This window comes from Panulirus ornatus, chromosome 71 (genome assembly GCF_036320965.1).
Source record: "Panulirus ornatus isolate Po-2019 chromosome 71, ASM3632096v1, whole genome shotgun sequence".
NCBI lineage: Eukaryota > Metazoa > Arthropoda > Malacostraca > Decapoda > Palinuridae > Panulirus > Panulirus ornatus.
The window spans coordinates 14,884,370-14,908,834 of NC_092294.1; the positions used below are offsets into that span (position 1 = coordinate 14,884,370).

At 45.9% G+C, this 24,465-nt stretch overlaps 1 protein-coding gene across 1 annotated transcript in view; it reads right to left on the reverse strand.

Moving 5' to 3' along the window:
• cdi (center divider) overlaps positions 1 to 24,262 on the reverse strand; it is a 132,246-nt gene extending 107,984 nt beyond the window's left edge. The window contains exon 1 of the mRNA XM_071660465.1: positions 23,866 to 24,262. Within this exon, the coding sequence (XP_071516566.1) occupies positions 23,866 to 24,117 (252 nt within the window). The 5' untranslated portion in view covers positions 24,118 to 24,262. The remainder of the gene's footprint in view (positions 1 to 23,865) is intronic.
• Positions 24,263 to 24,465: the final 203 nt, after the last annotated feature.

The window sequence follows — 24,465 nt, forward strand, 5'->3', positions numbered from 1 at the left end:
ATATATAAACAGAAACGGGAAAGGTTAATGATTCTCAAATCTGGAAACACGAAAGATGGAACACCTCTAAAATGCGAAACAAGAAGAATAAACTGTTCCAAAATCCGGAACCGGGAGATGAAACACCTCCAAAATTCGGAACATGAAAGATGAAACACCTCCAAAATCCGGAACTCCAGTAATTAAAAGTAATTATCATCAGTCAAGACATCTTAACATATTGCAAGTGTATCGTGCAGAGTAGTCCCCTCTGTGCTTGGCTTTAACGAAGAGCATGACACCTTCAGCAACCTCTTCAGCTGTAGGGGTTGAAGACCCGCCCCTCCTCCTCCTCCTCCTCCTCCTCCTCCTCCGAACCCGTCGTAAGGAGCACGTAAGGTACAGATTATCGCACGTATATTCCCGTGCTGAGGAGGGGGGGGGGGGGGCGCTCGCGCGCATGGATGCTTGGAGAACACGCCCCCTCTCCCCCCGTGGATATGCCACTATTTGACGCCGTACGGGCGATTTCAGCGTTGGCATCAGAGGGGCGGATAAGGCATAAGCGATTCCTTGACACTTTCTGTGGTGCGGGCGATGATGGGGGGGGACACACACACACACACACACACACACACACACACACACACACAACACACACACACACACACACACACACACACACACACACACACTTTCTCCATTCTCCGTCTCGACCCGCTTCGCTGTATATTTACGTACCGTCACTTCCGTCTGTTACGCGCTGTTACTTCCCTCTGTTACGTAGCGTTACTTCCGTACGTTACTTAGCGTTACTTCCGTCTTTTGCGTACTCTTACTTCCGTTTTTTTTTTTTTTAGATAATGTTACTTCCTTCTGTGTCCTAAAAGTTACTTCTGTGTTTATTTTCTTTCTTCTGAATGTGATCCTTTCATCTGCTTCTTACGTATACGTTTTGTTATCTTGTTACGTGTTTCGGATACAAGAACAAGTCATTGTTACAGATGTTATAACATTCTGTCTTTGGTGTTCCAGATTTTGGAGGTGTTCCATCTTTGGTGTTCCGGGTTTTGGAGGTGTTTCATTAATCGAGTTTCCGGATTTGAGAATATTTAACCTTTCCTGTTTCTGTTTACCTTCTCCCTTGAGGGAGACGGAACGACCCATGAGCACGACGGTACGACCCTTGAGGACGACGGTACGACCCTCGAATACGACTGTGCGACCCTCGAATACGGTGGTACACTCCTTGAAGACAGTGAAATAACCCCTGAGCATAATACGACCCTTAAGCATGAAATTACGACCCTTGAACACGACGGTATGACCCTTGAACACGACGGTATGACCCTTGAACACGACGGTACGACCCTTGGACACGACGGTGCGACCCATGACTACAACAGCCTACGTGCTTAAGGGTAGCACTGCTCAAGGGGGGGTCGTCCCTCTTACTCCACGACAGCTCCTGCTCAAAGGGTCGTCCCTCTTGCTCGGGCCATGACCGAGGGGAAAAACACGACCACGATTTCCCGATCATTAGGTCGTCCCTGAGAATTCAGGGCCTTGTCGCACACACATATCCCGGCAACCCTAAGGGTAGTGGGGGCTGCTGATGACGACGTCTCACGCCCCCCCAGCCGCCGCGCAGGGCCACCAACAGCCACAGAAAAGTGAGGGAGTGAGATGGCTCTCCTTTGACGTCACGTCTAAATCTCCCTCCAGCTCTAAAATCTTTCCTTGGCGTCACGCCGATCATTCCTCAATCACGTAAATATCCCTGGCATCAGGCTCATTTCTCTCTCAGTCTCAGAATAGTTTCCTTCTCCTCGACATCATATATATATATATATATATATATATATATATATATATATATATATATATATATATATATCACAAACCTCCAACAGCCAGGATCGAACCTGGGACCCCTGAATGGCAGGAGGGAGTAAAATGAAACACGATAATATCCCTAGTGCACTTTCGTGTCATAATCACACCATCAGGGGAGATGATACAAGAAACATACATAACAGTCAGTTGATATACATCGAAGAGACGTATGTATATCAACTGACTGTTATATTTCTTTCTTGTGTCTCCCCTGATGATGTGATTATTACACGAAAGTGCACTTGGGAGCTTTTCGTGTTTCATTTTCCCCGTGGACTCATGGGAATATCTTGATCACGCGCAAAATTGTGATCCTTTCCAATATATATATATATATATATATATATATATATATATATATATATATATATATATATATATATAAGAAAACATCCGCCATTCTTGTCCACTGCGACAGGGGGATTTTGCCACACAGAAATCTCATTAGGGCTTCCCATGTCCCCTCCCCCCCCACGCTCAAGAACCAGCCCAATATTAGACGGTGAATCAGCTTTTGAGGCGAGATCGGAACGCAGGGCGGGCGTGTGTGGGCGTGTGTGTGGGGGGCGCCCGCCACCACTGCTCCTCCTCCTACTACTACTACTTCTACTACTACTGCTACTACTACTACTACTACTACTACTACTACTACTACTGCTACTGCTACTACTGCTACTGCTAACATTTAAAGGCCCACGCCCACCAAACAACACTTCTAGTTCAGAAAAGCATTTTGCGAGAGGTGGACTCACAAGGGAGGGAGGGGGGCGGGCGCGCGGGTGAGAAGGGTGTTTAAATGAACTCCAAAACTCAGCTTGGCTGTGGCACACACGAGTGTTGAGGCTGCTTAGATCCCAATGCATGTTTTCGTCTCTATGGCTTTTTGCACACACACACACACACACACACACACACACACACACACTTCAGGGCCTCCTGCAGTGGTGTGTGTGCGTGCGTGTGTGTGTGTGTGTGTGTGTGTGTGTGTGTGTGTGTGTGTGCGTGCGTGTGTGTGTGTGTGTGTGTGTGTTTCCGTGCGTGCGCACATACCAGCCCGATTTGCTTTGGACGACTGCCTGTGCTTGCTCTGCATGCTTCTATCTTGGGGGGGGGGGAGGAAGGGGAGGAAGGGGGAGGGGGGAGCGAGCCCCAATTGCCCCCCCCACCCCAGCCTGACTATTGCTGGCCTCCTCGGCGCGTTTTAATTTGGGAGGCTCCCAACACCTGCCTGGGGCAGGGGCCGGGGCCCTACCCTAGCGATCAACCTCTCTCTCTCTCTCTCTCTCTCTCTCTCTCTCTCTCTCTCTCTCTCTCTCTCTCTCCAAAAACACAGACACATCACGTGTGTGTGTGTGTGTGTGTGTGTGTGTGTGTCTGTGGGTGTGTCTGTGGGTGTGTCTGTGTGTCTGTGTGTGTGTGTGGGTGTGTGTGTGTGTGTGTGTGTGTGTGTGTGTGTGTGTGTGTGTTCTGCCCTATTCCCATCCACAGCAATCTGACCCTTACTGACCTCTGACCCCTAGCCACCATACCTACCCAATGGGGATGGTCGATTCATATATATACATATATATATATATATATATATATATATATATATATATATATATACATATTATCATTATCACACTTGATCGCCGTTTCCCGTGTCAGCGAAGTAGCGCCAGGAAAAAAGACGAAGAGAGAGAGACACCCACACCCATTCATATATACACACATTATATACATACATGCCCATACACGTACATATACATACATATACATATATACGTATATATGCAAACGTTTAATCACTCGGTTATCCTTGCTGTCTCGTCTACCACAAAAATAAGAGTGAACCATGGCGTTAACTGCCTCAGGGCAAAATGCAAATTAAGCCACATGCAAATGAAGCGAAAAAAAAGGGGGGGCCAACAGGCGCTCTGGGCACATAAGAAGAACTGGGTCAAAATCAAGGAAGGAAGTGAAGCCTGCTACGGACAGGGGGGAGCGCTGTACCATTCTTACGACTCCATATGTGATTCAACAAGTCGCGTGTGATGGAATGTGGTTACAAGACTGTGGTGGTTGTGGGGGGGAGAGGAGCAGAAGACCCTCTGGTGCAGCTAGGTTACCACAATTGGACAACCCCGAGACACACACACACACACACACACACACACACACACACACACACACAGGCCTTAAAAAGGAGAGCCACATCACAACTTTTACATACATATATGTCTACACATCCACCTTCCTCCTCTTGTCTAACTCAGACGTACATAGCTATCTCTATATAACCCCGGCACCTCGTACAGAAGACGTTGTATACACAGACAGTAACCTATACAGAAAGCTATACTGCAAAGAATATAGAAAACCTTATCTATATGGATGGCACCTGTGTTGAAAACTATTCATGTAGGGTCATCTCTATAGAAATCTATCTCTATATTAAGCCATCTATATAGTTATACATAAAGTATCCTATATAGAAAGCTATGTCTATTTTCGTCCCAATTTTCACTTCGTCCAAACCACAGATCACACTACAATATAGAAACCAGACTCCCTCCAAACACAGATCTACCACCCGCCCCCTCCAAGGGGCAGTAGACTCGCGGTCCTCACCTACAAAACAGAGGGGTCGAGATGAGGGGGGGAAAGCCTACAAAAAACAGATAACATTTCCTCCAAAACACGCTCCAAGGAGAGCAACCACATTAGACCAAGGGCACCTCCAAAATAGCGACCCATACGAAGGAAACCAGCTTACGTATACACAGACATATACACAGACATACACATGTATATATTCATACTTGCTTGCCTTCATCCATTCTCGGAGCTACCCCGCCCTATAGGAAACAGCATCACTACCCCCTGCTTCATATATATATATATATATATATATATATATATATATATATATATATATATATATATATATGTATATATATATATATATATATATATATATATATATATATATATATATATATATATATATATATATATATATATGAATAGATGCAACCTTAAAGAGACGACACCAGACGATGAATACCAAGAAGTATTTTTAGCCATCGTCCAAAGGTCGAAGGCGCTTTGACTTGCATTCAGGACAAATATTTCTCTTCATATGTTCCAAGTCGTGGCTAGCGTTCTCTATGTATGCTTGAGAACGTGAGGCGTTCTCTGTGTATGTATATATATATATATATATATATATATATATATATATATATATATATATATATATATATATATATATATATATATATATTTCCGAGAACATTCACCTCTGATATGTAAACCTAAGAGATATTCCCTAGGTCTAGGGCAGCTCTTAGGCTGCGCTACGATCAACAGCAGGGGCAGGGAGGCCTCCCTTTGGAAGCCAGAAGGTCTCTGACGAGACCCTGATACAGGGGCGATAACCTCAAAGAAAGGCAGAGTCCGGTAACACGGTCCATTCCCCCCTTTGTATCATCTTTTCAGTGGCACTGGGATCGGCGTCCCTGCTTATTTTCAGTCGTACTGGGCTCCCACAACAAACATCTCACGTGAGCTGTGTCTCTCTCTCTCTCTCTCTCTCTCTCTCTCTCTCTCTCTCTCTCTCTCTCTCTCTCTCTCTCTCTCTCCTTTCTATACTCTTTGGAAGACTTGGTAAGGTGGGTATTTTACAGGGGGGGTGTTCCAGGTGTGTGTGTGCATGTGTGTAAGGGAGAGATTTTTAAGGGAGAGAGAGAGAGAGAGAGAGAGAGAGAGAGAGAGAGAGAGAGAGAGAGAGAGAGAGAGAGAGAGAGAGAGAGGTGCGCTAATCACACATAATTGCAAGGTAACGCGACAACCTGCTTGGCAGAAGAGATACAAAGTCCTTTTTGCCAATTATAAAACACCGTGCACAAGGTATGATACGACCAATGACAAAATGTTACATATATATATATATATATATATATATATATATATATATATATATATATATATATATATATATATATATATATAATCATTACATTATCATCATTATCATAATTATTATTATAACACCCCTTTTCGAAAGGCTGGTGCGACTCCAACGCTGCGCTACAATCAGGTGCATGGGAAGGACGCATCCCTTTGGAGTGACTCCAGAGTTGATACTATTCCCGCCCTAGGTGGCTTTACACCCGTTTCCCACGTTGGCTATGCAACGCCAAGACCAGGCAAATATGGTGCCGTATCCGCTCGCATCCATCCATTTCTCTAGCTGGCATGTGTAATGCACCGAAACCACAGCTCCCTATCTATCACATCCAGGCCCCACAGAACCTTTCCAGTGTTGACCCCGTACGCTTTACATAACTTAGTTCGGCCCACTGATAGCACGTCGACCCGAGTATACCACATCTTTCCAATTCACTCTATCCCGTGCACGCCTTTCACCCTCTTGCATGCTCAGGCCCCTAACTTTCTGGGTGAAGCAAAGGTCTTTAACGCTTCAGCATTGACGCAGCCATCAGATCAGCATTTGACGCAAACCATCATGCACAGCATATCAGCATCTGACGCAACCCATCAGCCCAGCATATCAGCATTTGACGCAACCCATCAGGACAGCACGCAAAGGCCTGACGCAACTCCTCCCCATGCAACACGCAACGCAGAAGCCATTCTCAGAAGGCCTTTTGCGCATTCGTGCTCTCCAACCAGGAGCGTGGTATTGATTCCCGGGGGCCCCCTTGGAAAGAATGGCGACCGTGATTCGACGGCTCGTGACCTGGGTTGACCTGACCCCCCTCACACCCACACCCCCCAGCGCTGACCTGGTAACCCCACCAAGCCGGGTCAAGCTAGGATGACCCCCCCACCCCCCTCTCCCCCTCTTAAGGCGTCCCTTTAAACACCTTGATCACTGGTGCGTGATAACGAACGAGGCCAAACAAGTCGTAAACTACCATACCACCCCCCCCCCCCTCCAAAAGGTCTCCATGCCATTAAGGTGGACACCTAATGACCCTCCTGGCAGTGGGTAATTAGGAGGTCGAGGGGGCCCCCGCTTGGCGAGGAGGGGGGGGCAGGGGAGAGGGAGGGGGGGTCAGGCAGGACGAGGAGGCCCCGTGAGGGGGGGGGGGAAGGGGGGGTGTCATGAGAGGTGCTCATGGCTTGGCTGGCCATCTGCGGGCGTCCATGAGGCTCCTTTGGACGATTCATGAGGTTGGGAGGCCAGCATGAGGTTGGGAGGCCAGCATGAGGTTCGAGCGATGAGGTAAGATAAGCCTCGAGCATCGAGTGCAGTGATGTGGTATACGGGGGGCGACGGTGATGTGGTATACGGGGGGCGACGGGCTGTCCCTAAGCTGAACCTACAATCCGTCGAGTTTTGGAATGATAATGGTAGAAAAAGGAAATAATAACAACACAAGATGGGGTTACAGGCACAGGGTAGGGTTATAGGCACAGGGTGGGGTTATAGGCACAGGGTGGGGTTATAGGCACATAATGGGGTTATAGGCACATAGTGGGGTTATAGGCACATAGTGGGGTTATAGGCACAGGGTGGGGTTATAGGCACATAATGGGGTTATAGGCACACGTGTGTGTGTGTGTGTGTGTGTGTGGGAGGGGACTTAATACGCTCATACATCTACGCAAAAGGGAGACTGCGTATTCCAGTCGACCGGAAGCTTGGGGGGGGGGAGGTGTGATGGGGGGTGCGTATGGCCAGGTGAGGGCAGGTGAGGCGAATGGGTAATAAGGGTGAGTTCCCGGATGTGTTACTCACCCCCCCCACACCCATCCCTCACTTCCACCAGCTGCCACTGGTGAGTAAATGAGAGGACCCCACCCCCCTCACTATCTACTCACCACTGACTCATCCATATACTCACCACACATTCCACCCGCGGAGTCAGTGAGTAAGGCCTTGGGAGGGAGGGGGGAAGGGGGAGGTTACTCACCACAATGAGTAGTGAGTTTCCGGAGCGTCTTACTCACCATAGTGAGTCGATGAACATTCGCCCTATCACGTATTTCTCACAATACACTACGATTATAATCACCACCTTTGCTATATATATATATATATATATATATATATATATATATATATATATATATATATATATATATATATACATATATATATATATATATATATATATATATATATATATATATATATATGTATATATATATATATATATTCCTATGAGTCCACGGGGAAAATGAAACACGATAAGTTGCCAGGTGCACTTTCGTGTAATAATCACATCATCAGGGGAGACACAAGAGAGAAATATAGCTCAGTTGATAAACATCTTTCTCATATATTATATATATATATATTCGATGCTTTCTTCAAGTATATATATTTAATATATGATTAACATAATTAATCATTCTAAAACGAATTCTATTCAGGATTAACACGAAGATGGCTCAAAAAATATGGGCTTTTTTCCCTGTACATTTGACTCAAATTGTGAGCCTCTCTCTCTCTCTCTCTCTCTCTCTCTCTCTCTCTCTCTCTCTCTCTCTCTCTCTCTCTCTCTCTCTCTCTCTCTCTCTCAGCGCCTCGGAGAGATAGAGAGAGAGAGAGAGAGAGAGAGAGAGAGAGAGAGAGAGAGAGAGAGAGAGAGAGGGAGAGGAAGGGTGTGTGTGTGTGTGTGTGTGTGTGTGTGTGTGTGTGTGCTACACTTGTGGTGTAGGGGTCTGCCCCCCCCTCCCCCTTCTATCTTTTTGCCCCCGCCGCTATCACCACCCCCCCACACCACCCCCCACACCACCCCCCACACCACCCCACCACCATAATTGAGCTTTCTCTACCTCGGACGAGATCCAGCCGCTGGCCAGGCCTAACACGTAGCGCTCACCACAGTGTGTGTGTGTGTGTGTGTGTGTGTGTGTGTGTGTGTGTGTGTGTGTGTGTGTGTGTGTGTGTTTATTGAAGCCTGTATAAGTACTATATACATATATATATATATATATATATATATATATAGAGAGAGAGAGAGAGAGAGAGAGAGAGAGAGAGAGAGAGAGAGAGGTGGAGGAGAGTGGGGTGTAACTGGGCCTGGTAGGTGGGTTCGGTGGGTGGGCTGCGTAGGTGGTGGGCCGTCGCTAAAGGTGAGCCCACCTAGGGTGGGTCACACACACACACACACACACACACACACACACACACACACAACACACACACACACATACAGAGGGCTCCTCTACCCCCCAGTCCCCCCCCTACCCTGCCCCCCATTCCCCCCTCACCCCGCCCCCCCACCATCACAACCCCCTCCCCCCCTTCCCTTGACGCGTGTTAATCGATAGTCTTCACTGTCGGCAACAGAGGCCATTCAGCCACGACCGATCTCCCCCCCCCCCCCCTCGCGAAGCCGACCCCCTGACCCCCCCCCCCCAAGCACGACGGTACGACCTCATTAGAAACGAACGACGGTACGACCCTTCCCCTGTGGAACACGACGGTACGACCCCCATTGGCTAGGATCGGATGGGACAACCTCCTCCTCCCCCCTCCTTGACCTTTGGCCTGACCCCGATCGGCCATTCAGTCACGTTGGGGGGGGGGGAGGGGTGGGTAGGGTGTTGGGGTCGTGATGTCGTTTTCAATGCAATAAAGAAAACGAAGCCATTCTGACCCCAAAATATCACAATCCAATTCCACCCACATTTCGACAAAACAAATGGTACATGGGATGTAACAGACACATAGCGAACAAGATTGGACAAAGTAGGAATACATAGGGAAATCGGAACAGTGACTTAGAGCATATTAATAAGAAAAACTCCTGATGTAAATTTAAAAGCCTTTCCTCTCATTTAATGCCTCAGGCCTCTCAAGATAATCTACCAGTGGAACGCGTTTAAATGCTTGCTGCCTCCCACAGTTTCTGTGTGGCGTCCAGCCACTCGAGAATGGACCGTTTTCATCATACCTCCTCCTTCTACCCGCCCCACATCATGTAGCTAAACTGTGGGAAACTTCTTCCCTCCCTTGTCTTCCCCCCCCCACCCCCCCATATCTCCATTTAACCTTCATTTCTATTCCCTTAACTTTCTCTCTCTCTCTCTCTCTCTCTCTCTCTCTCTCTCTCTCTCTCTCTCTCTCTCTCTCTCTCTCTCTCTCGAGATGGCCTTGACTGGGGTACCTTCTACCCATATGCCAATACGGTCACTCTAACATAAAAAAAAAGCAAAATTCATATACATTCTATATAAACCCAAAAAGGTAGTATATATATATATATATATATATATATATATATATATATATATATATATATATATATATATATACTGGCCCTTTCTCAGACTCAGTAGATAAGAGACGTTGTGTACATGTGCTAAAGGTCCATGTACACCATTAATGGCACGCAAAGGCACTCCAAAACTGTATTAATCTCGTCCAGTCGACAACAAATATATTCTATACACATTTTTTCCCCTCCAATAGACAATGCCATAACCCTAACATTCACTTCGGTCAAAGTCCTATCGTTAAAACTGAGATTTTGAGACTAAGGCAAGTAGGCCAAGTGGGATGGAATTGGGTGACACAGAGCTGGACAACACTAAGAGAAAATTGGCAATTCCAGAGTCCACAGCCAATGAAATGACGTCATTCACTATACTGGCGTGTGTGTGTGTATATATAGGCCTATGGTTAAGGGAGGGGGGTCGAAACCAACCCCCCCACCCCTCTTTCTACCCCTCTCTTCCCCTCTCCTGTGTATGTGTGTGGGTCATCTTTAAGGCCAGTGTACCCCTCTCTGGGCCCATCTTATTTTCTACTATTTCATCTATTTTCGTTCTCGGTTAATCTATTTTTTCAAACTATTTCATCTAGTTTCGTTCTCGGGGTCTTTCTCTCTCTCGTTACATATCGCTCTAAAGGTGGGGGTGAAGGTGGGGGTGAAGGGGGGGGGTGAAGTCAGCCAGGCTTGACCCATAGCTGTCTGTCTATTAAGGGGGGGGGAGGGGGAGACACTTAGGCATCGTATTCTCTTGCCCCTAAATACCTTAAGGGCGCTTCCTTTAAGTCTATCCAAAGGGAAACCACTAGATAGTGTCTGTATACTATGAATAGCCACAGTGGAGACTGTGACCAGCTTATGTATAATGTATAATGTATAATCTACAGTACAAATAGGTAATTACACACACACACACACACACACACACACACACACGATAGAGAGAGAGAGAGAGAGAAAGAGAATGAACATACGACCCAATACATACCTACAATAAGGGTGATAAAAGGAGTGTTGGCTGGGTCCAAAAGGGCTTCTCTCTCTCTCTCTCTCTCTCTCTCTCTCTCTCTCTCTCTCTCTCTCTCTCTCTCTCTCTCTTAAATGCGTCATCTCTTGTCCCCCTCCCCCGTGTGTGACCTCTCTCTCTCTCTCTCTCTCTCTCTCTCTCTCTCTCTCTCTCTCTCTCTCTCTCTCCCCAGCCCCCCCCCCCACAGAGCACAATACACCTAAATCCCCTTGTGCTGGGGGCAGGAGGGGGGCCCCCTGCGCCCCCCCCCCCGCCCTGTTATCGCTGTTTCATGCCCTCGAACACGACGAACACCCCCCCCGCCCCCGCCCCAATCATCCCCCCACCACACATCCTCGACCCTCCCTCCCTTTTAAGACTCCACAACACCCCCCCCCTCCCTCCCTCCCTCCCCCTCCCTTTTAAGACCCCCCCCCCCCCCCCCCCCCCCAATCCAACCACCCGAATTAACAAAACGTTAAGTGAAAGTCTCGCTGCTCGTTTCCGGGCTTCTGTTGTTCAACTCCTGAGCTCGTTAAAGGGAAACGGAGACAATCATCTTGGGGGGGGGGGGGGGGTGTGGTGTGTGGGGGTGCGGGGGGGAGATGTTAAAAGCAGCCGCCGCTGCTCTCCTTGCGAGGCACTCTACCCACACCCACATACACCCACACACTCCACCCACACCCCCACCACACTCCACCCACACTCCACCCACACCCCCACCCACATCCCCCCACACCCACCCCCACACACCCCACCCACACCCACACCCACCCCCCGTAAGCTCTCTGGTCACAATGAGTGATTTCCTCAAAAAATCTCGCCTCTCACACGCCAGCCTCTCTCTCTCTCTCTCTCTCTCTCTCTCTCTCTCTCTCTCTCTCTCTCTCTCTCTCTCTCTCCTTCCCCTCCCTCATTAAACGACCTCACAGAGAGGGGTGGGTGGGGGTGTGAGTGTATATTTACACTGCTCCTAACTCAAGGCGCGGACCAGCACACACCGTCTTCCCCATTTCTTTCCCTGACCATACACATGACATCCTCCCCCCCCCCCCCACACGTATATACATAAACGCACATATATATATATATATATATATATATATATATATATATATATACCCTAGCCTGAGCCAGGTACCCATCATATCAGCCAACCCTTAGGAATGGATGAACAGCAGGGTTGACTGTGGACCGGCTGCCGCAACCAGGATTCGAACCTATGCTCTCGACCCCCTTGGGCGGCCCGTGAATGCGTCACGGACTGCCGACGTCTTACCTAAAGATATCCACGCCCTTAAAACAAAGATATCAAAAAAGATCATTGAAAGAATAAAAATAATGTCTTAATTACACGCAATATATTTTGCCATCATATTCCTTTGCTAAGGTAATGCCTTCAAGCGTTTGCTATAAGGGCGCTCAACCACTTAATCAACAAGTAACTACCAGCCTTACAGCCCAAGAGCGTTAGGACCCCCATTTAATTGGTGAACGGTAGAAGAAAATGGGTTGGGGTCGGCAGAATAAAATGTGTTGGGATCGGTAGAAGAAAATGGGTTGGGGTCGGCTGAACAAAATGGGTTGGGATCGGTAGAAGAAAATGGGTTGGGGTCGGCAAAAGAAAGAAAATGGGTTGGGAGTCGGCAGAAGAAAATGGGTTGGGGTTCGGCGGAAGAAAATGGGGTTCGGGTGTTGTGAGAGAAAAAGGTTAGCCTACATGGTATAAAGATCATAATGAAAACAGGTAAATCACCCTTATGAAGAGATAGTGTAGAGGTCTTATTCCTTTAGCAGGAGGTGGGGGGGGGGGCCCACAACAGCAGCCCCCCCTCTCCCTTTCCCAGCAACCTCCCCCCCCCCCCACGTCGGGTGCCTTAAATCCACATTAATTCAACACTTCCTCAATTATTTCCCCCACCACCCATAACCCCCCCCCCCCCGCTCCTCCCCCCCCCCACCACCCATATAACCCCCATCCCCCACCCCCCCTATGTAAATCAGCAAGTCATCCTTCTCCTTCATCTACTCAGAATATCACAACACCCCTGAGAATATCATAGCCCCCTGAGAATATCATAGCCCCCTTAGAATATCATGGCCCCCTCTCAGAATATCATAGCCCCCTTAGAATATCATGGCCCCCTCTCAAATTATCATGGCCCCCTCAGAATATCATAGCCCCCTGAGAATATCATAGCCCCCTCAGAATATCATAGCCCCCTCAGAATATCATAGCCCCCTTAGAATATCATGGCCCCCTCTCAGAATATCATAGCCCCCTTAGAATATCATAGCCCCCTCTCAGAATATCATGGCCCCCTCTCAGAATATCATAACCCCACTCAGAATATCATAGCCCCCTCTCAGAATATCATAGCCCCCTCAGAATATCATAGCCCCCTTAGAATATCATAGCCCCCTCTCAGAATATCATGGCCCCCTCTCAGAATATCATGGCCCCCTCTCAGAATATCATAGCCCCCTCTCAGAATATCATGGCCCCCTCTCAGAATATCATAGCCCCCTCTCAGAATATCATAGCCCCCTCTCAGAATATCATGGCCCCCTCTCAGAATATCATGGCCCCCTCTCAGAATATCATAGCCCCCTTAGAATATCATGGCCCCCTCTCAGAATATCATGGCCCCCTCTCAGAATATCATAGCCCCCCTCAGAATATCATAGCCCCCCTCAGAATATCATAGCCACCCCCTCAGAATATCATGTCCCCCCCCCTTTAGAATATCATGTCCCCCCCTTTAGAATATCATGTTCCCCCCCTTTAGAATATCATGGCCCCTTGCTCTATACACACTCGTGTTGACTATATCAATATTCAAAACCTCATGATCTTTCTCTGAACAAACTGTTCTTCATTAACATACTCTCAAAATCTCATATCTGAACACTTTCAATACCTCTCTCTCTCTCTCTCTCTCTCTCTCTCTCTCTCTCTCTCTCTCTCTCTCTCTCTCTCTCTCTCTCTCTCTCTCTATGTGTGTGTGTGTATATATATATATATATATATATATATATATATATATATATATATATATATATATATATATATATACTTCCAAAAGAAGTAACAGAGAAGTGGGTCAGGTGAGAATATTCCCTCAAAGGCCCAGTCCTCTGTTCTTAACGCTACCTCGCTATCGCGGGAAATGGCGAATAGTATGAAAGAAAAAGAAAATATATATATATATATATATATATATATATATATATATATATATATATATATATATATATATATATACACACAAAAGTCTTTTAATCATATAGCCCCAATGACCCCCTTTCAAAGGCTCCTGCACGTACATGGCTGCGCTCCAATCAGTACCAGGGTAAGGGTGGACTCTCTCCTCCACTCCTAACACATCTAAGCCTTGCAATACAAGCCTTCACAGTGTCACTATGGAATTCAAATCAGACTTTCCCTTATTTCCCCTCGTATTTTCCCTGTACAGGAATAAGCCCTCTTTAAACGCCATTTCCCCCAAGAGCCAGATGAGCGCCACTGTTTATAAAAACGCCCACAGTTACATTCACAGGCGTTTTTTAACTGCCGTTCTGGCCTTTAAATGCCCCCACCTGGAGTGATCACCCTTGCGAAGCTGAACAGTAATTACCTTGAATTCCGAAAGTAATCCGTCGTTTAAGGTAATTCATCGTTTTAAGTAATCCGTCGTTTAAAGAAATCTGTCGTTTACGGTAATTCGTCGTTTTAAGTAATCCGTCGTTTAAAGAAATCTGTCGTTTAAGGTAATTCGTCGTTTTAAGTAATCCGTCGTTTAAAGTATTCCGTCGTATAGAGTAATCCGTCGTTTTAAGTAAACCGTCGTTTATGGTATTCCGTCATTTTAAGTTATCCGTCGTTTCAAGTAATCCGGAGTCGTTTAAAGTAATCCGTCGTCGTTTAAAGTAATCCGTCAACGTTTAAAGTAATCCGTCAACGTTTAAAGTAATCCGGGGTCGTTTAAAGTAATCCGTCGTCGTTTAAAGTAATCCGGGGTCGTTTCTTACAGGGCCACGCAAGCGTTGGGTCGATCAGCGACACGTCGTGAGGGGGCGGGGGAAAGGGGGCGATGTTTGCGTGCATGGCGGGCATGCGGGAATGCACTGCAGGAATGCACTGCAGGAATGCACTGCAGGAAGGCACTGCAGGAGGGCGGAAGGTTCCAGCAACATATGCTACGTGGGCGCCAGGCTGGGCCTGGTGCCTACACAGGAGGGGAGGAAAACACCACGGTCGGTCACACTAACATAATGGACCACAGCCACCACCAGCCACCACCCAACTTTCCCCCAACCCCAATGTAGCGTCCAGGCCAGGCGGCGGGAAACCAGGCCCCACACCCCCCTAGCCATCACCAAGACCCACCCACCCACCCACCTGCAACCCACTAGCCTGCAGCTAGCGCCCCCCACTTCAACGCCCCCCCACCATCACCACCACCTCTCCACACACCCCCTACAACCGACCACACTTAAATACGCCACAGGGTATCCCTCCCCCACACTTAAAACACACCACACTTAAAACGCCACTACTTATTACACGTCGAGAAAACACGACCAAGTATATATACACACTTTTCAAAAGTATACACACACACACAGACACATACACACACGATAGGGTCCTCTAAGTGTAGTAGAACTCCCCTCTCCATAAAATACAAACAAAAAATGTTCTTTGCTAAGAGTCAAGTCCACCAACATAACAAACCAAAAAAATGTTCTGTCCTGACCTGTTCTTCACTAGATAAATCTACGTCCTCCAGCCCAAAAGCATCGCCATTAACTTTGGCCTGGAGAACGTTACCTACTCTCTTCCAGCCTTTTGATCGACCCGGTGTCAACTCTCTCTCTCTCTCTCTCTCTCTCTCTCTCTCTCTCTCTCTCTCTCTCTCTCTCTCTCTCTCTCTCTCTCTCTCTTCGTACTTCATTCTCCACCTGCTTGCCACATAATGTCTCCTCTCTCTCTCTCTCTCCTTCTACTTGCACCTATATGGTCTCCTCTATTCATCTCACGTCTTTCGTACACACTTCCCCTCTCCCCCTAGCTCCTGGTGTCGAAGAATTTATGGCCCAGATGGCATAATATCTCCTCTCGAGTCCAATGGTCGAGGCGTTTAAATAAACCACTGGGCATTTACCCTACTAAATTGAACTGTCTACCACCCTCACAGCTCCTGTGATTATAGACACCACTACTGGTTTAATTATATCTAATTCTTTATCCTCACTACTTCCCCTTAACACCCCAAGGTGAGAGTGTGATATATTGGGCCTTTGAAGCCAGGGGCAGATGTTGGGCCTTTGAAGCCAGGGGCAGATGTTGGGCCTCTGAGGCCAAGGGCAGATATTCAGATATTAACGGTTGAGAGGGACTTTTAAATTGAATTATTCCGGATTACCTCTCGTAGAAGCCCCCGTGAACATGATCAAAGTTGATGCCTCAGCCAAACTTGGCACTTAGTGTGCCTCTGAGACACGGCTCCTGTCCTTGCTCGTCTATTTCGCTTCGATCTCAAAACCCAAACTTCTCTTCCCTCTCAGAAGCATGCCTTGGTGCAGCCTTTCCCTAAGACAGGAGACTGTTCTAGCCTTCCCTTAACTATCACCCCATCGCTCTTAAACTTCTGTGGCCTCCAAGGTCTCTTTGAAACTCTCCTTTGCTCTCTCTTTTATCAACACTTAGGATCCTATTCCTTTCTAATCACCGATAAGGTTTTCAAAGTGCTAGGTCTATTGGTGATCTTTTCTCCTATGAGACACCCCTCTGGTCACTCACTCCCACGGATTTTGGTGAATGTCGTGGTCACTGACATCAAAAAAATTGACAGGGTGTGGCGTAAGTCTTCCCTTTCTAATTTTCCTTCCACTGGCTTAAACTGCTGTCTTTGCTCCCTACTGCACAGCTTCCCATTTTCTATTAGTTCCATTGGGGGAGCGACGTCCTATTTCTATCCCATCATGTCGCACAGCCAACCCTCTTTATTTTCACTACACAAATAATTGTTGTTCAAAATCTATCTTTATTTACTCGTATAACTATGAATCCAATCTACGTCAACTCACTTTCCCTTTGCTTCTTAATTCCAATACTCGTTCTTTTTCTCGCACAGAACATTATTTTCCAATCTCCATATGGACGCATGCAGCATCTCGGAATGAGGAAGTACTGACCTGGTCCAATCCAACAGTCCAAGGACGCAATTTCTACCGGTATGTCTTTCTACACCTTAATCATTTCCATAACTGTGGCATGATACAATTATCTTAGCCATGATACTATCCTCGAATCTATCCTTGAGACACAACATCGAGAAAATCGCACATAAATGGAAGCTAGGCGTCACAATCTTATATTTCTTTTTTTTTTTGGGGGGGGGGGATCTCTGTTCCATACCTACAAGTAATAACATTCCTCTCTGTATAAAGTACTGCACCATTCCAGTATATCAAGTGGTTCTTTCGCCACTTATCTCTTGTCTAGAGTGGAATCAAAAGCCTTGCATTTATCAGCGCCCGTCAACTAACTCCCGTTTCCATTCTCGGTCAAGTTACTCCCGTCTGTTCTAGAGGTATTACGTCAACAACTGCTACGGTGAGCTGTCCACTTGCGTCTATTTCCCAAGAACTAAAAGGCCTGGGACCCCACGGTGAATCGCCTGGGTTCAGCTGTCTCCCATAGTTTCCGTATGGAGGCCAGCCACACGAAGGTGAACCGTTATCATACCTTCTTCGCCCCCTCCTCGATCATCCAAGGTGTGGATGTCACACTCCCTTCTTTGTCCCTCTCTTACACCATAACCCCCCCCCTCTCCACCTCTGATGAGCTAGGGAGGTTCGAGAAAAGATTTCTTTTCTTAATATTTTATCACTTTTCCTTTCGTCTCACACGACCATGATTGGGGTCTGGTTTTTGCCCGTGGTCATGCGCACACACACACACACACACACACACACACACACACACACACACACACACCTTCCAATGACCCTGACATCCTCCAAATCCTCCTTCAATTTACTTGCTGTGCAGGATTGCGGGGGAGTCTTTCTAACCCCACAGCCCGGGCGATGTAGGTCGGGTCGCTGGTCGACCAAGCTGGTTGGAGGCCCCCTACCCCCCCAGCAGCCTGGACACGGAAACAACTTGTTTGGAATTCGAGTTACGAAGATGGGAATTTTGCCCTGACGGGGGAAAAAAGGTAATTATATTTATTGGGAAAAAAATCTTATCTTTTTTTGTGATTTGTTGGGGTGAGGAGGTTGACGTGGGTAAACAGGTCGGGGATAAGAGGGGGGTGGTGAGAATAGGAAAGATTCGTGGTTGTGGTGGTGATTGTGGTGGTTGGTGGAGGTGGTTGTGGGGTGGTTGTGGTGGTTGGTGGAGGTGGTTGTGGTTGTGGTGGTTGTGGTTGTGGTGGTGGTGGTGGTGGTTGTGGTGGTGATTGTGGTGGTTGGTGGTTGTGGTGGTGATTGTGGTGGTTGTGGTGGTTGGTGGTTGTGGTGGTGATTGTGGTGGTTGGTGGAGGTGGTTGTGGTGGTGGTGGTTGTGGTGGTTGGTAGAGGTGGTTGTGGTGATTGTGGTGGATGGTGGAGGTGGTTGTGGTGATTGTGGTGGTTGGTGGAGGTGGTTGTGGTGGTTGTGGTGGTTGGTGGAGGTGGTTGTGGTGGTTGTGGTGGTTGGTGGAGGTGGGTGTGGTGGTTGTGGTGGTTGGTGGAGGTGGGTGTGGTGGTTGTGGTGGTTGGTGGATGTGGTTGTGGTGATTGTGGTGGTTGGTGGAGGTGGTTGTGGTGGTTGGTGGAGGTGGTTGTGGTGATTGTGGTGGTTGGTGGAGGTGGTTGTGGTGGTTGTGGTGGTTGGTGGAGGTGGTTGTGGTGATTGTGGTGGTTGGTGGAGGTGGGTGTGGTGGTTGTGGTGGTTGGTGGATGTGGTTGTGGTGATTGTGGTGGTTGGTGGAGGTGGTTGTGGTGGTTGGTGGAGGTGGTTGTGGTGATTGTGGTGGTTGGTGGAGGTGGGTGTGGTGATTGTGGTGGTGGGGGGTGGTTGTGGTGGTGGTGGTAGGGTGAGAGAGTGATTGTGGTGGGGGTTGAACACAAAAAAACAACCCCCACGTCAAACAGACAGAAACCATCATGTTCAGAGGACAGAAATACACCCCGTCAACCGAGATAGACAGACACACACCCCGTCAACCGAGACAGAGAGACAGACAGACATACACCCCCGTCAACCGAGATAGACAGACATACACCCCCGTCAACCGAGATAGACAGACACACACCCCGTCAACTGAGACAGAAATAAACCTCATCAGTGAACAGAACCGACCCTCCCCCCCCTCCACACCCCCCCGTCAAGCTACCCCTCCCCGTCAGTGAGCAGAATAGAACCCCCCCCCCCTCCCTCCCCACGCAACCCCCCCCCCCCTCATGACCGCCACGGACGTCAGCATCAGCGAGGAAGACGTGGGGTTCGAACCCGCGCTCGTGACGTCATCGTCATAGACTCACAGCTTTAAGGGGGGAAAAAAAAAGGGAAAATAAAAACGCTGACTTTAAGCCCAGCTGCTGCTGCTGCCGAGAGATGAAGAATATCGTCGAGGAATGAAGGAATATCGCCCAGGGACGAAGGAATATCGCCGAGGAATGAAGGAATATCGCCCAGGGACAAAGGAATATCGCCGAAGAATGAAGGAATATCGCCCAGGGACGAAGGAATATCGCAGAGGAATGAAGGAATATCGCCCAGGGACGAAGGAATATCGCAGAGGAATGAAGGAATATCGCAGAGGAATGAAGGAATATCGCCCAGGGATGAGGGAATATCGCCGAATGAAGGAATATCGCCCAGGGATGAGGGAATATCACTCAAAGGAATGAAGGAATATCGCCCAGGGATGAGGGAATATCACTCAATCACAATTACTTGAAGGCAAATGGGTATTCTTAAATATTCTGCCGATATTCGAACGTCTTAAGAAAGGTCTTGAAATGGTAATTAAATATTATCCAATATTCTACAATAATTAATTATTCAACATAATAAAATGATAATTAATTATTCAACATAATAAAATGATAATTAATTATTCAACATAATAAAATGATAATTAATTATTCAACATACAACCGACTTGAGGGCAATTATCAGATAATTGGCGTAACAGCCAATCCCAAAAGGCAAAATATATATACTCATTTCTTCAATACTTTTATAAGTACGCTGATAAGTAACCATCGTAGATGCTATGTTGGAATAGCAGGGTTTAATTAAACTTAACATCGTACCTTCGTACTATGTGGATAATTACGAACATATATGCGAAATATAACATCTAAATCACCTTTATCATCTCGTATTTAAACCATTAAACGAGCCACTTAAATGAGAAATAACGCTGGGGCATTTATTATAAACTCTCGATCCTGTCAATGAGAAATAACGCTGGGCATTTATTTCAAACTCTCGAAACTGTTAAATGACAAATAACGCTGGGCATTTATTTTAAACTCTCGATCCTGTCAAATGAGAAATAACGCTGAGCACTTATTCTAAACTCTCTCATACTATCTGCTTAAAGTAACACCAATACAACATATGTACATATTCGACAGTTAAATAGACATAGCCAACAAACCACATTCTTTCACTGGTCTTAAGACAATGAGCATTTTTTTTCCCTTTTTTAAACCACAACGAAACCAGCAATTCACTCATTACAACTCTATACCTCATCTTCAATTTCTCTCTCTCTCACACAAATCCTATACGCGTAATATATACCAAACTAGACCAAATTGGAATCCTCATTTTGCATATCATTCAACCCACCCCCCTATACCACTTTATAGTAATCTCGCTAGCCACCAAACCGACTTTAAAGTAAAACTTTACATCACCCTACTTTATGGAACACTGGCCGAGCGATCCATTTTGGATACAACAATGTCATCGCCCTTGGATTTCTGGGATCAACCTAACTTCAATGTTCATTAATCCCCCACCACCCAACCATTAATCGCCAAAGCTAACGCGAAATCTATACGTCAGTTTACGCAACACGGACCTATAATTCACACCTTAATACGCACTGTTCGATATTGACAGGTGACATATATACATACATATATCATATATACATATATCTATCTCGAGACACAAGAAAAATGAGGGTCACACTCTAATAATCACATGATTAATCATTCTCAGTGGAGATTAATCCATCGAATACCGCGATTATAATAATCTCTTGTGAGCCAGCATAACACAACACATAACACAACATATTGTGTAACATGTAACAAGACATAACATATATAACAACATTTCATAACATATATACAATAATCATAATAACACGTCAAGTATACGAAGGCAATAATCCTTGTCATTTAATCCGTAAATAATTACCCTACACAAACTAAATTATGTTAATGGAACAACAGAACTTTTGGCTTTTGAGCCAAACATGGACGCCAATTGCCTTTTAAGTGAACATTCCAGTGACTTTAAACGACTCTCAAATCCCTTTCGCGCATTTACTTCAACATTTTTTTAAACTCTTGGCCCAGCAGACGTTCTCCTTACTCAACTGGACATTTAATCAATGCGAATTCTAAAAACGACATTATAATAAGAGAGAAAAATGTACTCACTTCAGGGACTATATCTACCCCCTACCAAGTGAAGCCATTTAAACCAGGTCATTTAAAGACCGCAAGCCTTTAAACAGCAATACAAATAAGTGGGTTGGATAAAGAAATGTTTAGGCATTTAAACTGAAAGGCATTACGAACGTATCTCTATAAAAAATATCAAATATTCCCACAAATCATGAACATACCTACCATAAAAGGCGACCAAAGCAAGCTATGCAAATATATATAATATTCACCCCAACTGTATATATATATATAAACCACCCCCCTTATATAAATTCATGGGTAAAAATCACTAGTCATATTTGCATACATTCCCCAATACACACAGGCAGGTTCCCAATTGCTGTGGCGACTGTATTCGGGATTAATTTTATAACACTTACAAAAAATACATTCCAAAAATGACTTTGATTCCCCTAGTTTTATATCTGGAACTCATCAGCTCATTTAACACCTTCGCTTAGGAGTTTCTTAATAATAACAAAGTTGTATTCCAACACGTAAAATCTGCCTTTAATTTCATCCAATCATGAAACACATGATCATCATTAACTATGTCTCTTAATTGCCACTACGTTGTTTGGAGGGCAATCCAGCCTTGAACAGCCTAGCTGAACAGATAACCTCCTTGCTAACTTAAGTAGACACAAGCTTCAACAATTAACATAAGTTTTTAAGTAAGCTATGATGACTCCCCCTTCCTAACTTAAGTAGACACAAGCTTCAACAATTAATATAAGTTTTTAAGTATGCTATTTTGACCCCCTTCCTAACTTAAGTAGACACAAGCTTCAACAATTAATATAAGTTTTTAAGCAAGCTATCCCGACCCCCTTCCTAACTTAAGCAGACACGACCTTCAACAATCGACATAAGTTTTTCATTTGTGTATATATTTCTCATGAGCTGTTCTGCCTCACACAATGACTTACATGAGAACAGGGGAAAAAATGCTAGAAAATCCTACATTTCACTACATCTAACTAGATATACCTTCACGTGAAGTAAAGGCTACATTAAGACACAGTATGGTGGGATACACAAGTATGAATATGATTATACTAAATGACACTACACTCAAAAAAGACATGGGCTACATTCGTAGCTCTGATGACAAACCTGATATTCTATGTCAAAATCTAGGCATCTATATATCAAAATGCATGACAGCCAGGCAACATCCTTTTATGAAAAGAATGGAATCTGAAATACAAACTTTATCCTGTGGACAAATGGGTCATATACAAGCCTAACTCACCTTAGTAAATCTACATTGGATAAAATAGGTTAATTTCAGCATCTGTCTCCACTCAAGCCATCATAACTCTGCATTCTATTTCAAAAATAGGTCAATTTAGAACATTTCTACTGACCTTGGCCTTAATAACTCTACATAGTCTTTAAAAAATAGGTCAATTTAAGCACTATCCTCATTTAGCCCTTTAACTCTGCAATGCATTTAAAAAAAAATGTCAATTAAAAGCATTTGTGCTCAACTCAGCCCTTTAACTCTGCAATGTATATTTGAAAAAAATGGGTCAATTAAGAACATTTTCTCATTTTATGCAATGCATTAAAAATGTAATTAAAGTTTTGTGCTTCATAGCCTTAAATGTGCAATGCATTTAAATTCTTCATCTTGCCTTAACTCTGCTGCATTAAAAAAATGTCAATTAAGAGTATTTGTGCTCCTTGCTTTAACTCTGCAATGTCTCATTTACCCTTTTGTAAAACATGGGTCAATTAAGAGTATTTGTGCTCATCATAGCCCTTTAAATTTGCAATGCATTAAAAATATGTCTTCATCTTAGCCCTTTAACTCTGCAATGCATTAAAAAAATGGGTCAATTAAGAGTATTTGTGCTCATCTTTGCCTTAAATCTGCAATGCATTTAAAAAAAATAGGCCAAATAACAGCATGTCCCCATCTTAGCCCTTTAACTCTGCAATGCATTTAAAAAATAGGTCAATTAAAAGCATTTGGCCCCATCTTAGCCCTTTAACTCTACAACCAAATCTCAAATAGATCCATGAAGAGCATTAATTAATCCTTCTCACCTTAAACACTTCAGAGAAAAACCCCGAGCCGATCCGTTCCATCGTAAAGTCGTCGATACGATAGAGTCTGGCCAGGGCCGAGTGTAGGGCCTGGTAGGACGTGGATCGGGCCAAGCCCCGGCCAGCCATGTCGGACCTCGAGTCCTCAGGGGCTCGGGCGTCATGCCTGCCTAGGGCGCCGACGCTGCTCATCACCCCTATGCACCAGGAGACTGGCCGAGCGGGTCCTCGGCCTGGACTGTTCTTCCTCATGGTTTACAAGGAGACTCGAGTCCAAAGGCTGCTGCTGCTCATGGTGGACGCGCGACGTCATGAGCGTCGACCCTCGGGCCACGCCACCATAACAGCCAGCCTCGAAGGGCCAGGGTGGGTTGGACGCAAAGCGGTGGTGGGTTGAGGAGGAGGAGGGGCGCAGCAGCGGCTGTGGTGGACGCAAGCGGCGGTGGTGGTAGGTGGACGCAAGCGGCGGCGAGGGCGAGGGAGGGAGAGGATGGGGTAAGGTAGGGTCACTTTGCTTTCAAACCACTTATGGACGTATCTCGTATCAATGTATATGATATATATGACTCCAAAACAGCTCGCATCAATGTATATGATATA